The sequence below is a fragment of the Scophthalmus maximus genome, chromosome 8, assembly GCF_022379125.1.
Source record: "Scophthalmus maximus strain ysfricsl-2021 chromosome 8, ASM2237912v1, whole genome shotgun sequence".
NCBI classification, from domain to species: Eukaryota; Metazoa; Chordata; class Actinopteri; order Pleuronectiformes; family Scophthalmidae; genus Scophthalmus; species Scophthalmus maximus.
The window spans coordinates 4,060,346-4,073,723 of record NC_061522.1 but is presented as its reverse complement, the minus strand read 5'-3'; the positions used below and the strand labels follow the sequence as shown (position 1 = coordinate 4,073,723).

The 13,378-nt window shown below is 42.8% G+C and overlaps 2 protein-coding genes across 4 annotated transcripts in view; one reads left to right on the top strand and one right to left on the bottom strand.

The window, feature by feature from the left end:
* Positions 1-13,378, bottom strand: part of slc5a10 (solute carrier family 5 member 10) — a 34,581-nt gene that overhangs the window by 20,422 nt on the left and 781 nt on the right. Inside the window, exons 1-8 of one of the 3 annotated variants that reach the window (XM_035636348.2) lie at positions 4,911-5,323; positions 4,762-4,833; positions 3,357-3,461; positions 2,786-2,845; positions 2,281-2,385; positions 1,997-2,102; positions 1,355-1,435; positions 1,045-1,250 (exon numbers count right to left, since the gene is read on the bottom strand). In XM_035636348.2, the coding sequence (XP_035492241.1) occupies positions 1,045-1,250; positions 1,355-1,435; positions 1,997-2,102; positions 2,281-2,385; positions 2,786-2,845; positions 3,357-3,461; positions 4,762-4,833; positions 4,911-5,018 (843 nt within the window). In that variant the 5' untranslated portion in view covers positions 5,019-5,323. Of the gene's footprint in view, positions 1-1,044; positions 1,251-1,354; positions 1,436-1,996; positions 2,103-2,280; positions 2,386-2,785; positions 2,846-3,356; positions 3,462-4,761; positions 4,834-4,910; positions 5,324-13,378 lie in introns of those variants that run through there. The other 2 variants (XM_035636349.2, XM_035636350.2) reach the window with 2 other exon arrangements.
* Positions 8,500-12,414, top strand: LOC118312066 (hemicentin-1). The gene is made up of 5 exons (XM_035636354.2): positions 8,500-8,709; positions 9,526-9,795; positions 9,901-10,233; positions 10,912-11,169; positions 11,399-12,414. Exons 1-5 carry the CDS (start codon positions 8,628-8,630, stop codon positions 11,587-11,589), a joined length of 1,134 nt encoding a protein of 377 aa, XP_035492247.1. The 5' UTR covers positions 8,500-8,627; the 3' UTR covers positions 11,590-12,414.

Sequence of the window (13,378 nt, the reverse complement as noted above, 5' to 3'; positions counted from 1 at the left end):
GTGTGTGTGTGTGTGTGTGTGTGTGTGTGTGTGTGTGTGTGTGTGTGTAAAATATAATTGTAGCTTTTAGGTTTCTGAATGTATTTTTTGCAAGCCTGCCGTTTTGTTTTCCTCATCTATTTTGCAGAGTCTTATGGGATGCCGCCAAATTAGTAGAACGGAGTCTGGTGGGTCAAGTAGTACAAACAAAACCAAAAAAAAGTCAATGATTAGATTGAAAGATCATTCTCTACCTTGGAATTTATAACAGTCCACATTTAGTTGACTAAGCTTTTTTATGATACTGAGAGATCAAAAACTTGGATTATTACCAAACAGTTTGTTGGAACCATTATGAATTCCCTGCAACTTTGACCGGTCATATTTACTGTAGCTGAGCATGGACTCAGCTTCTTCCCACGCGACAGGACAGTTCACAGAACATTCTGATGGACTCGTTTTCTATTTGCTTTCCAAATTTGACTTATTCAACATCTCTTGTTTAAAAAAATATTTTATTCATAGGACGTAAGTGGATCTAGTCGGGCAAAACTTTAGTAAATTGAATGTCTAGATTTTAGAAATTGAGTTAGAAAGAAAAAGACTACAAAGAAAACAGAAACTGAAATACTTTTCATGTCTCATTTTCTCCACAGCACATCAAAAAAAAAAAAATATTGAGACATTAACATTCTGAGTCATTTCTGATGAAATGAAAAATGCTGATGAAATGTTTTGTTTTTCGAGAGGGGCCGGCCCTTAGTGGTCATTGGAGGAACTACACCTCAAGGCATGTGTATGTTTCCGGGTCTGGAAGGTGACGCCAATGTGGAAGTGCCTAAACCCCCCCCCCCCCCAGTGCTACGCCCGTGGGTGAAGGTGTAGGTGGATGCACAGTGGACGAGCTCGCAGTCCGGCCCCTCCCCCCTCCGCTCCTTTCTTCTGGTTTTCGAAAAACCAAGATGGCGCTGGCCAAAACGGCAGCTCCCAACCCAATGGGCGACGTCACCGTGGGTTTGCCGCTCGGCGCGTGTGCATGTGCATGTGCGTATCTTGTAGACGTACCTGGTCGGTGCACCAGTACCAGGTCGCCAGTATGGTGAGGCCCAGCGTCATGCCGGGCCAGGGCAGGTCTCCGGTGACGGCGTTCCTGAACAGGTGCATGGCGTCCTCGCGCGGCAGGTGGCAGGTGCTGTTGGGGATGATCTTGCTGGGCACCGCCATTCTGTACACGTGCTCCAGGTTGCCGTACCCGCCGATCTTGTTGAAGGCTGCGAGATTAAGGAGCACAACACTCCTCCAACTATATATTCCCTTATAATAAATGCCGTTTTTATGCGCATGTTTGCTTTTAAATTATGGAAATTGCACATACCAGTGATTGTCAGGATGATCGCTCCTATAATCATGATGAATGTCTGAAGCGTGTCAGTGTAGATGACGGCGGCCAGACCACCTGACAAGAAGAGAGTATGTATGGGTCATATCGATAATGCATCTCAGATAACTCTGCAGCAGGCACAACACGTGGCTGTGCGATATTCTTTATGAAAAAGCGTATTTGTGACAGTCAATGTGCAATGGGATATTTTGAGCAAAAGTGGAGTTGTTTGTGGAGAAATTATTATCAAAAAGAGCTTATTTGAAAATTGAAGTCAAAAACTAACTTGTTTTTTTCCAGGGACCGCAAAATCCTACTGGAGGCAAAACTATGAGGTGCATGCAGGCAAATGTGAAAATGTAAAAAGAGCAAGAGGGACACACAAGGACGGATGAGTAAAGTGGAGTGCGTTAGTGTGTGTGTGTATATAATAACAAAGCAAATACTACAGCGCGTTGTGCACGGTTCAGATTTTTGTTTTTCTGTAACAACAGCATTATTTTCTCAGTAGCGATTTTGTTTTTTCTCTGCTCAAAATGTCCCGTGGTGTGTGTGTGTGTGTGTGTGTGTGTGTGTGTGTGTGTGTGTGCTCGGAGCTGAGAGGCAAACGTTTTGTCATCGCTGTTCGTGTGTTACCCGCAATCGTGTAGAGGGCGGTGACCACCAGCATGAGGACAGTGGACAGATAGAGGTTCCAGCCCAGACACACCTGCACAAACAGGGCTCCGGAGTACAGGTCGGTCTGGTGACGGCAAAACACAACAGCAGTCAGTCTCGTAAGAGACGAGCGTGGTGGCGGCGTTGTGATGCTGTGTGTGTGTGTGTGTGTGTGTGTGTGTGTGTGTGTGTGTGTGTGTGTGTGTGTGTGTGTGTGTGTGTGTGTGTGTGTGAGTGTGTGTGTGAGCGACTGATAGTCGTACTGATATCTTAGTGAAGATGGAGAGCAGCAGCGACAGGACAGCCAGGTAGGTCCTGATCCTCTCTCCTCCAAAACGGCGACCCAGATACTCGGGCATCGTCACAATCTGAACACACACACGGGAACCGAACTTCAGCCGCTCAGAAATGGCGTGCTGTGGCCATCAACAGATATTTGTGACGGTTGACGCGCTCGGCGCGTTCACACCTCTGTTATTGAATATGATTCTAAACAATCAAGGAGGAAAAAAGTAATTTATGACCTTTGTTATTAGAAAGACGACACTGCATGTGTGTGTGTGTGTGTGTGTGTGTGTGTGTGTGTGTGTGTGTGTGTGTGTGTGTGTGTGACACCCTGTTGAGGAATTTTCAAGGGCGGGGAATGATGTAAGGAGAATGTCTCTTGGCACCTAAAATGTAGGCTACCTGCTGAACAAGCCTTAACAAGCAGACACGCACCCATGCGTGTGTGTGTGTGTGTGTGCGTGTGTGTGCATGCACACTAACCCCTGAGGAGATGTAGACAGGCACAAAAACCCAGGCCAGAGCCAACAGCACGTAGGTGGCCTGAGAGAGAGAGAGGACGAGAGACACGGGACAGAGAAGATTGACCAGTTAGTCGCCCCGAGAGGAAAATGCTTTGAGCTCTTCATGCGAAGGCTCTCAGCATGTGCCCTGGTTGACTCATGCCCCGCGGCTCACCGCCCAATACAGTACTGGATGTCACTCTGCTGCCGCCCCCTGCTGCTGGTTGTCTGCTGCATCTCTGTGGTTTACAGACGGCCGAGTTCGAAAGAGGTACCTGGGCGAAGCATCTTCTTTTCAGGGGATGACTCATTGAACCCGTGTGCCGTTTTTTTTTTGGTTGTCTTGCACAAATAGTTTGCAAATAATAGACAAAAGATGACATTAGATGGATCATCGGGCTGGATCTGCTTCATTCCATATTGAAAATGTGTTTTGGTTACTATTAATAGATACATTTGAATAGAATCTCACCTGTGTGTGTGTGTGTGTGTGTGTGTGTGTGTGTGTGTGTGTGTGTGTGGGGCTTTGTTTTCCTTTTTATTAAACTTACATTCCATTCAAAGCCAGTCACAGCGATGCCTCCGGCAGCTCCAGTGCCAGCAAGACCGATGAACAGACCTGAGCCCTCGGAGCTGGCGAACAGAGACGCTCCGATCTGACGGAGCAAAGTATTCAGAGCTTTTACTTATCTACCAACACAACAACATCGAAGTACTCCTAAAAGTAAAATGTACTTAAAAATGTACCTAAATTGAAAGTACTTGGCCTGCAGAAAATATATACTTTACACCTAAATTACTTTCTTGTATTTGACTGTTGAAGTTACTTTCAACTACTTCATTTAGAAGTAGTTTAATCCAGTGGTGCTCAACATAAGGGCCGGGCCCCTCCAAAGAGTCACAGTATAAATCATGAGGTGTCATGAGATGATTGATTAATGGGAGAGGAGCGAAGATAAAACAGGCCACTGCTTGATTAATTTGTTTTCATTTTCTGGATTTTTCTCAAATATATATATATATATAAAAAATTATTGGATACTTTAATGTCTTTGGGACTCAAACCATCTGATTAAACATAGAGGACAAATCATTCTTTAGTGGAACAAGGGTTGAGAACCTTTCGTCTAATCCTATTCAATGTAATGTATTTTATAGCCTCAGCATGTGTTTTTATTGTAAAATCAGAATTTGAAAAGCAAAAACAAAAAAATTCGCCATCAGGTGGAGGAAGTGGCGTAAGAAAAAAATGATAATGGAGTTGAATAAAGCAGCTTAAGATAGAACCCACAAATTACATGAAAACATTTTGCAGGATTCATATTTTATATATTTTCCTACTACAGGTGTAACCCGAATGTCGCTAATCTACATTCATCCTCTCACAGATATTTTCAACAGGGTTACCTGTCAAATACAGAACATCCCAAGAATTGAATCTTTTACTCATTTTTGTGAACTTCATAAGTTTTTTACAATTTTTTACATTGTCCACACATCAACACCTAGTCAGCTCCTTGTATAAGTTAATACAAAGTATTGTATCATAATAAATCCACATTTGTAGATGTAATAAGCAGCTCAGACGTGGATTTGGTCCAGATTTCCTGCAGCTTTTTACCCTTTACCTTTTCTATAAGTTGTCAAATTGTCATTTTGAAGGGTCTCCCTTGGGATTTGTCAAGCAAAGACTTGTGCTTCATTATAAGTGAGCTATAAATTACTGGTAAATGGTTAATTAACCATTAATAAAAGCCATTTATCTCAGTATTTTAATACTTTTTGCTAACTAGGATGTAAAAACTCAAACTCAGCAAACGTCATTTTGCTTCATCTACTAAAAAAACACCAGGATTGTTTTTTACACGTCCGATCATGAGATACAAACACACACACACACACACACACACACACACACACACACACACACACACACACACACACACACTTACTCACCGGCCACCAGGCCATGTCCCGTCCGGCCAAGAAGTATCCACTCAGAGTATTCCTGCTCACCCTGCATGACGACTGACAGAGGACAGTGTTACACACACACACACACACACACACACACACACACACAGGAGCGTGACTCTGACTCTTACCCAGATGCCGACTGCGAGGTTGAGAAGAAAGTAGGTTGCTATGACAATAATATCAGAGATGCTGAAGGACTGCGATAGGGCGTAGAAGTTACTGGTGGAATTCGACATCCTCAGTGTTTACACACAAAAACACACACAAACCACCTGTTGTGGTGCCTTTTTCTTACAGCCACACACTCACACTGACACACTCACACACACAAACACACACACACTCACACACTCACACACTCACACAGACACACACTTTGCAAACACCAAGAACACATTACATGCCCTAAAAACTTGGAAACCACACCACAGTCTTATAAAAACAAGTCTTACTAACACACACAGTCACACACACACACACAGTCACACACACTCCAGCCCTTCTCGGCTCAACTGCAAACTGACCACGCTGTTACCAAAAGCCGGACACACGGTGGTGTCACATGTAAGTGCGTGAGGACGGCCGCCCCCTGCTTGAATTGATGATTAAACCCGTCACATTAATGTGGCACCTTCGGCGCTGACACACACACACACACACACAGACACACACACTGTGCTAGGGGATAATGGAGTGTGTGGTGTGGGTGGCCAGTGGAGTACAGCAGATGCTCATGTGGACCAGAGTCCATGCTGATGCATGCACACACACACACACACACACGGACACACACACACACACATGGACACACATACACACGCACACACACACACGGACACACACATGGTCAATCATTGGCGGTGACAAGTTTATAATCATTAGCGTCTCGACACATCTGCTGGTAAGTGCTCGGAAGGGTCAGTGAAAGTGTGACAGACAAACAGATTCAACAGGTCAACCGCCTGTTTGGTTTCAGTCACAAACTCTTAGGAATCGGTCGGGAAATCTGCATGAAATAAACTCGCACAACCAACACTGGGAAACACTCATACCTGCTCCTGAAAGATAGATTCATCATTTTTCATGTCGGTCTTAAAACAATGGTGAATGTCAATATAAAGTAATAATTCCTTCTGTTTATCACAGGCCATTGAAAGACCCCTCCTCTCTTTACTTTCCAAATGATGGGGGACAAAATCTTCAGTCCCTATTATCTATTATATATATATATATATGTAGTAGAGCTCGACCGATATTATTGGCCAACTGATATGTTGGATGTGCATTTATGTTTACATTTTAGGTTCAACTAGATGTTTTTTCCTCATTCAATTTCTATCTATTTGGTTGTATTATCATTTTTATTTGTTTTTATGATAAAGTTTATGGTTAAACTATAACATCACAACGTGTGTGTGTATGTGTGATTAATGATGATATGTGTGTGTGTGTGTGTGTGTGTGATTGATGATGATGTGTGTGTGTGTGACGTCAGGGCGTCTCCATTGCCACCATCTGCTCCTACACAGCAGACAAACAGCAGGCCGGCAGTTTGTGTGTGACACGAAGTTCATTTCACATCAGGGAGCACGAAAGTAAAACTCGCCGGACGCTCGGCCTCTCTTCCTCTTTCATTGGGGCCGCGCCACGAAAAATGCCAGAGTTTCTAATTCTGTGAGCACACACGGGGTTGGTTTGATCACAAGGCATCAAAATGATTAGGAATTTTTTCGTATGGAGTGGTTATAGTTGTTGCCTTGCTTCGTTTTTTAAATATGAACAGCAGTGGCACTGATATAGTTGGTCAATAAAGTATTATTAGTGTTTCCAAGCCCCACGTTTATAAGAACACAACACGCAAAATCTAGGGCTCATGGAGTCAGTCATAAATCAATCATTAATCATATTTGTATTCAAGACAGACACAGAAATACCAACATTAAAACGTCATAGAGGAGTTAAATGTTGAGTAACTTGTACGGTACTTGAATATTAAAATTTGTTGGGTTATCTCTACTTCCACTCTTCTTGTTATCGAACAGCTTTCGTTACCAGTTATTATTAATGAATATAAAATATTATTAATGAGTGTCTGTGGCCCAGCTGTGACATGGGCCTTGCTTTGGACAAAAACATGGAATTGACCCGGACTTGAATAAGATGTTTTGACCACAGTTGTGCAAGGAGGATACGAAATACACGTAAACAGAAAACAGAGAGTCAGGAGTACATTTCTCTGACAGTTGAGGGGTTGGTTAAGTCGATGCTCAGGTTTTTGAGAAGTTAATCTGTGAGATTTCTTCCTCTCAAAACTCTCTGCACGGCTAGATAGAACTAGAAAATAAAAGCAAATGTGTTTATTTGTAATTCGGGTGGACCGGCCCTTTGAAAAATATCGTCTTTTATAATAAAATACCCACATTTCTTTTTTTTTAATCAAGGGCCTGATCAACACTGCCACCTACTGGCGCAAAAAGATGACTACATGTGGCATGAGAAGTGACACTGATTTATAATAATAGATCCACAGCAGTAAGAAGTGTTGTGTTGAATTGTCCTCACACATTTCTGCTTTTATGATTAAATATGAGCAGTGGACCTAAAGATTTAAACTCCTTGCCCAGAACCTAATTTCATGATTTAAAAAATTTTTGAATCTTTTTCTCTTCAAGAACTTGTTGACGTCATTTTTTTTTAAATGTGGGGAGAGAGGAGAGGGGGGCGACCACGCCTTCTGGTGAATGATGAATGATTCCTGGTAAGAGAAGGAGGAAATGGGTTTTCATGAAAGAGATAAGGGGAGCCTGCGTCCAGACACTAACTCCTCCACCGTGGCCACATACTTTCTGCTCTAGTGGGCCCAGTGGTGAAAAAACACAATCAGGCACTTTCTTTACTTGGATAAACTCCCCTCCAGTACACTTTAGAGACAAAGACTGTACTTTTTGCTTGTCTACGTTTGTTTGACATTGATTTATAATAAAAAAAAACCCATAGGATTGACCTGTGTAATATGATGCATTTCTAGAGATAACACATCAATCCAGATGTTTTTAGTTATGCGAGTTCGATTCGAGGGAACTCACATTAGGTCACCACACATTCCCACAATGGGGAATGTGTGGTGTCCCACAATTTAGCATCAATAAACAGCATCCTAACATTTAACGACTAAAGAAGATGATATGAGGGCATTTTAAAGTGTTTATTAATTGATATATTATTACAACTTGTGTTTTACTACAGTGTCATTCATTAGCCTACAGACTTACCCGGGGTTTTACACACAAACACACACACACACACACACACACACACACACAGGAGGAGTTAAAAAACACATCAAAACATAGAAATCCTTAGAAATATTCGGTTACACCGTTTACTGTAATAAAGTGCACGTGCATTTATGTTTTACATTCTAGGTGAAATAAATGTTTTGTCCTAATTCAATTCCTGTCTATTTGGTTGTATTTATCATTTTTATTTGGGTTTTTTTAATGATAAAGCTGATGATCGAACTAAAAGAACAAGCGTCGGTTACATTTGAGTTTGCTCCACAAACAACAACAACAACAACAACAACCAGGAGAGTCCCTTATATTCAAGGTGACTCATGCATCATCTGACAGATCCAGGTTTTCCCCCAAAAAGCTCATTTTCAGTTTCGTTATCTGTGCGTGGTGCCGGAATGCCCCTAACCCCGCCCCCTCTCACTCCTCATCGCTCGCCGCTTCAACCCAACACAGAATCAAACGCACCCCTGACAGGCGGACCTGTTCATTGCGCCTTGTCTACTTTCGGTATCCGCCATACTGGACACCAGTGATTTGTTTTCATAAAACATGAGGATTATGATTCCCTGTCATGTATTTATCATCGTTTCCTTGTTGGATTTCCTGCGCGACGTCCATGTGTCCGGCTGCGGTGAGTTCTCTTCGTCCCTTGTCTCTCATGGACGTACACAGGAATTCACGTCGTCTCGATTCCATTTCACACACACACACACAAACACACACGTCTCGTCCCCCTGTTCTCCCATTTCGTTTTTTAAATAATTGACTTGTTTGCCAAATGTGTTTTTTTGCTTACTTTCTGTTTTATCATGACGTGTAACTGAGCGACAAAAAACGGGGCGCTCAAATCAAGCGATCTGATTGGTTCGTGGCACATTGAGCGGCTATGACGTCAAGTTTCATCCACAATCTTTTATGCAGGAATTATGAATAAGGTGTATTAGGGAAGTGAACTTCAATGACTTCTGCTTGGCATTATATTTAAAATACTAAATCAAATATATATAAAAACTAATTTGACTTTTCAGGGGGGCGGGGCTCCCCCACCAATTCAATGGTGGGGGAAACACTGACATTGGTTGAGAGACTGAACTATGTATTTCAAAAAATAAGGTGTAAAATTTTACTTTTACTACCTGAATACAGTACTAGTGAGTTAGCTAGTGACTATGAGAACACACACACAGTATCATAAATGAATCAGCGTCATAGCTGCGGGGGGCCCCACAGAGACCGCTCATGTATAGGGCCCAGAATTTGGTGCTACACTTCCTGAGGAGAGCGTTATTCTACTACGGATACAGTGACTGAACAAACAAAAACTCTATTGTAAGATACAGTCTGCAGCACTGAATTACTTTTCTTGAACATCTCGCATGCCTTTGAAATGACGTTGTTTAATGTTTTTATGTTCCTTTTTTTTTTTTTTTTTTTTTTTTTTTAACAGATGTACACTGTGAAGATAAACCGGTGTTCACTCCATCCAGACTGGTAGTGAAACACGGCGACCCAACCTCTGCTGCGTGCTCTGTGTGCCGGTCGTGCCAAAGCAACATTACCGGTTTGGAAAGAGCCGTGGGAGACCACACGACAAACGGAACCACAATTTTATGGACGGTTGAAAACATGACTGAATGGGCAACATCACCCATATGCTATTATGCTAAGGCTGTTGATGAAGGCCAGTGTTGCACTTTCCTGAGTGTGACTGTGTACAGTAAGTGAGCATGCGGTTGATAATGGTTCCCCTTTATTTGTTCTGTCAATTATACAGTAAACAGGATTCATCCCTGCAGCTCGTTTTGTGTGTCTGCCTCCACAGAGCCACCGGACAGCGTCTCCATCGGCTTCACGAATCACTCCGGGCCGATGTTCGCCTCTCACCAGTACACTCTGCGGTGCGACGTGCTAAACGTCGCTCCGATTGGGAACCTCATCGTGACCTTCTACAGAGGTCGGACACCACTGGGTCCAGGAAAGTCAAAAGTTAATGCTCAGAAGAAACCGGCGAGCGAGGTCTTCACGCTGAGCATCAACGCCAGTAAAGAGGACGACGGAGTCCAGTACCGGTGCAAAGCCGAGCTGCAGCTGGGCCCTGAAGGACCACAGCCGCCTCCAGTGGTGGAGTCGCGATCCCTCAGAGCCGCGGTCCACTGTGAGTCTGAATTCACTGTTGAACATCACTCGATGTGCTAAAGCAGCGATCAATAATCACCAAATGTCATTCAGATATGCTTCGTCGTGAAACACTTACACCGGTGGAAAAATCAAAACCGAAGTCCCTCAATTAGGGACGTTGTCTTTCGTCAAGTGTAAGATAACGTCCATACTTTTTTTGTCCACTTTGGGTTTAGATTTTTGGGGTTTCACCTTTTTTTTTGTTACAGGTATAAGTGTTTATGACGAAGCATATCTCAAAGAAATTTGGTGATTATCGATCGCTGCTTTAGCACCTAAAGGGACGTTGAGCCTTCTCACGTTGAGGCTTTTAGAATGTCCGTCAAGTCGGCGTCTTTTGAAGTATTTTTTATTTTTTATACGCGTTGTGGATCACATGATAACTGGTCTGGTCTCTCACCGTTAAATGTTTTAAACTCCTGGGCCTGGCTGGCGGGCGTAGCTGGGGAAAAGGGAGGCCTGGAATAACCTGCTTAGCCTGCTGCCGGCGAGCTCCTCCGAAATTTGACCAAAAGCGAAGCTAATAGTGGAGTAAATATTGGACTATATCAGAGGTTTGTCAGGGGCTTTGCTTTACGTCTGCTGGCCGCACTGTCGATTGATAAGTGCTGCAATGATGAGTTGCATTCCTTCCTCCCGTCTCATCGAAACACAGATAAGCCTCAGCACCAGGGGCCGACACGTCACGATCCGATCACCGTCACGGCGGGGGATCCTCTGCGGCTGAACTGCGAGACCGAGGGAAACCCCGGCCCCTCGTACACCTGGACGCTGCTGCCCGCCAGTCTCCTGCCGCCCAACAGCAGCGTTCTCTCCATCACGTCTGCAGCTTCTAAGCACGGAGGACGGTACGCCTGCTCCGCCAGCAACGCTGTGGGGACGACCACCGTCACCTTCCACGTGGTTGTCAAACGTGAGTTGTCGTGTTCAGACGTCATCGTTATGATTGTTACTGGGAAGTGAGTCAGTGGGGAAAAAAACCCCGCACAAGTTCTGCTTTTTCACAGTTTTTGTGAACGGACTCAAACCCCATGTGAAATGAAGAAGGAAGTTCATTGTGAATGTGTTGTTTTTTTTAAGTGTTGCTCTGACGTATAACACTCTGTTCCTTTTTTCTCAACCCCTTACCCAACTCTCCGCAGCAAACATCATCCCGTACATTGCAGTAGCTGCTGTTGTGGTCCTCATCTTGGTGATAATAGTACCTGGTTTTTTGTACAAATACATCTGTATGGGACAGTACACTCCGCCCCGTCCGGGAGACGTCTGTTGTTTTCGCAATCAACGCGGCAACGCGTTGACTGCAAACTACAGGTCTGTAGTTCAGTCTTGACTTTGTCTGAGCTAACAGACTAAGTCTTAATTTCTAAACTGTAGTTTCATTGGTTGAAAACAACATCGCACATTTAAAAAGATGTAGATCAATGTGAATTTTTCTATTGCCATTTCAAATTAAGTGTAAGATGAGTTTCAAGTGCAGTATTAAAAAGTATCATGGTTTATTGATTGTGGATGTAGAGGCTGGAAAGACACATTCTAAAGTTCCATCAGGATACTGAAACGGTGCAGATTGTGTGTTGATTGAAGATATGATATAATATATGATGTGTGAGCATAATCTATAAAAAACGTAGTCTATATCCATGACACCAAATTTCTGACTTTCCCTGCAATTAGTAAAAAAGTAAATCAACATCAACCCTAAAAAAATACAACACTTTTCCATATTCTGATTTACAAAGGGAACTGGCGAATCATTATTGCTGACATGGTTGCTCATATTGTTGCTCATTTGTTGACGTGAATGCTCTTTATTTTTTTACTGTTTGTCCCGTTTTTTTATTTTGGTCGTGTCACTGCGGGGAACTTCATTTAGAGAGCCGCTGCCTGTAGAAAGTTCAATACTATGTGGAAATCCTTGCACTGATCCTCGCAGCCACACGTATTGAGCCATGGAAAGACTTGAGGTTGACCACACGATAACCCACGTTTCCTGTGTGTTGTTGTGGTGCTATCTCTCTCCGTCTGAGAGACAATAAAAAAAGAGGAATTCAAAGATGTATAATAATGAGCTTCACCCTGGAACTTCGGTGAAGAAATGATAAGCTTTGACTTTGTTTATTTTTAAAAGATGAATAAATGGAATCACCCCCCAGTCTCTCGTTTCACTTTTCTTACAAACAAGGTCACACAAAGCGCTCAGCAGAATAAAAGCATGCCACCCACAAGCGGAGCAATAACTGACTAATAAATGATTGTATTCAGAAAGAAACGATTTACAGTGTGACTGGTGAATATAAAGCACCGGATGAAACAGATTGACAGTTTTCCTGTTTATGTAATTCCCCAATGCTAACTTAACTTCAGAAAGGCTTCCACAGGAAACTGCACTACAGATACTGTTTAGGATGGAGCTGGGCAAAATAATCTCAGAAATGTTTGACTCCATCTTCCTCCAACTCCCCTTGGGGTAAGAGTTCCGGAGAGGATGAGGGGGGGGAGCAGGGGAGGACTCATTGGAACGGTTTATTTTATCCTTGAGCGAGTAGTGGATGAATAAATGGGTTGAAAAAAAGATGGACTTTAGCCAATATCTGCACTGGCATCCAACTACTGTTCATTTGCTTAAACTGTCATCCAGGGGTGTAGCACATAAATATGGGCCCCATACATTATCTGATCAAGAGTTCATATCATGTTTAAGAAAGTATAAACTATTTAGAGTCTGATCTTACTCAAGCCTCGTGAAGTTGGAAAGATTAGCGGCGGGGTTTTGCTTCCGAGTTAAAACCTGAAGCAAAAGTTACTTTGTTGTTTAAGAGTTTCAGCATGAGGCTGTTTTAAGTTCCTCACATTTCCCCAGACGTCACTGGTTAGTCTTTTGACGTTGAGAAAAATGACATTTAGGAAATCTAACAACAAACTCTTCTTCTCTCCAGAGAGAGCGTCATTGTCGCTATGGGTGATCCAGATTTGTTACTTTCTAGTTATTTAGGCGAAATTCAACCCATTCAATAATATTTATTATTTCCAACCCACTGCACATTACTTTTCGCACTCTGTATATATGTACATAGCTTTTTAAAAATCAGTTTGTTCCTGTATTTTTAATTGTATTTTTT

What these genes read in the sequence shown, in the direction of transcription:
- LOC118312066 (XM_035636354.2), top strand. Translation starts at nt 8,628, where the DNA reads ATGAGGATTATGATTCCCTGTCATGTATTTATCATCGTTTCCTTGTTG. An exon ending in CGTCCATGTGTCCGGCTGCG is followed by an intron (nt 8,710 to 9,525) that starts GTGAGTTCTCTT and finishes TTTTTTTAACAG; the next exon opens with ATGTACACTGTGAAGATAAA. An exon ending in CCTGAGTGTGACTGTGTACA is followed by an intron (nt 9,796 to 9,900) that starts GTAAGTGAGCAT and finishes CTGCCTCCACAG; the next exon opens with AGCCACCGGACAGCGTCTCC.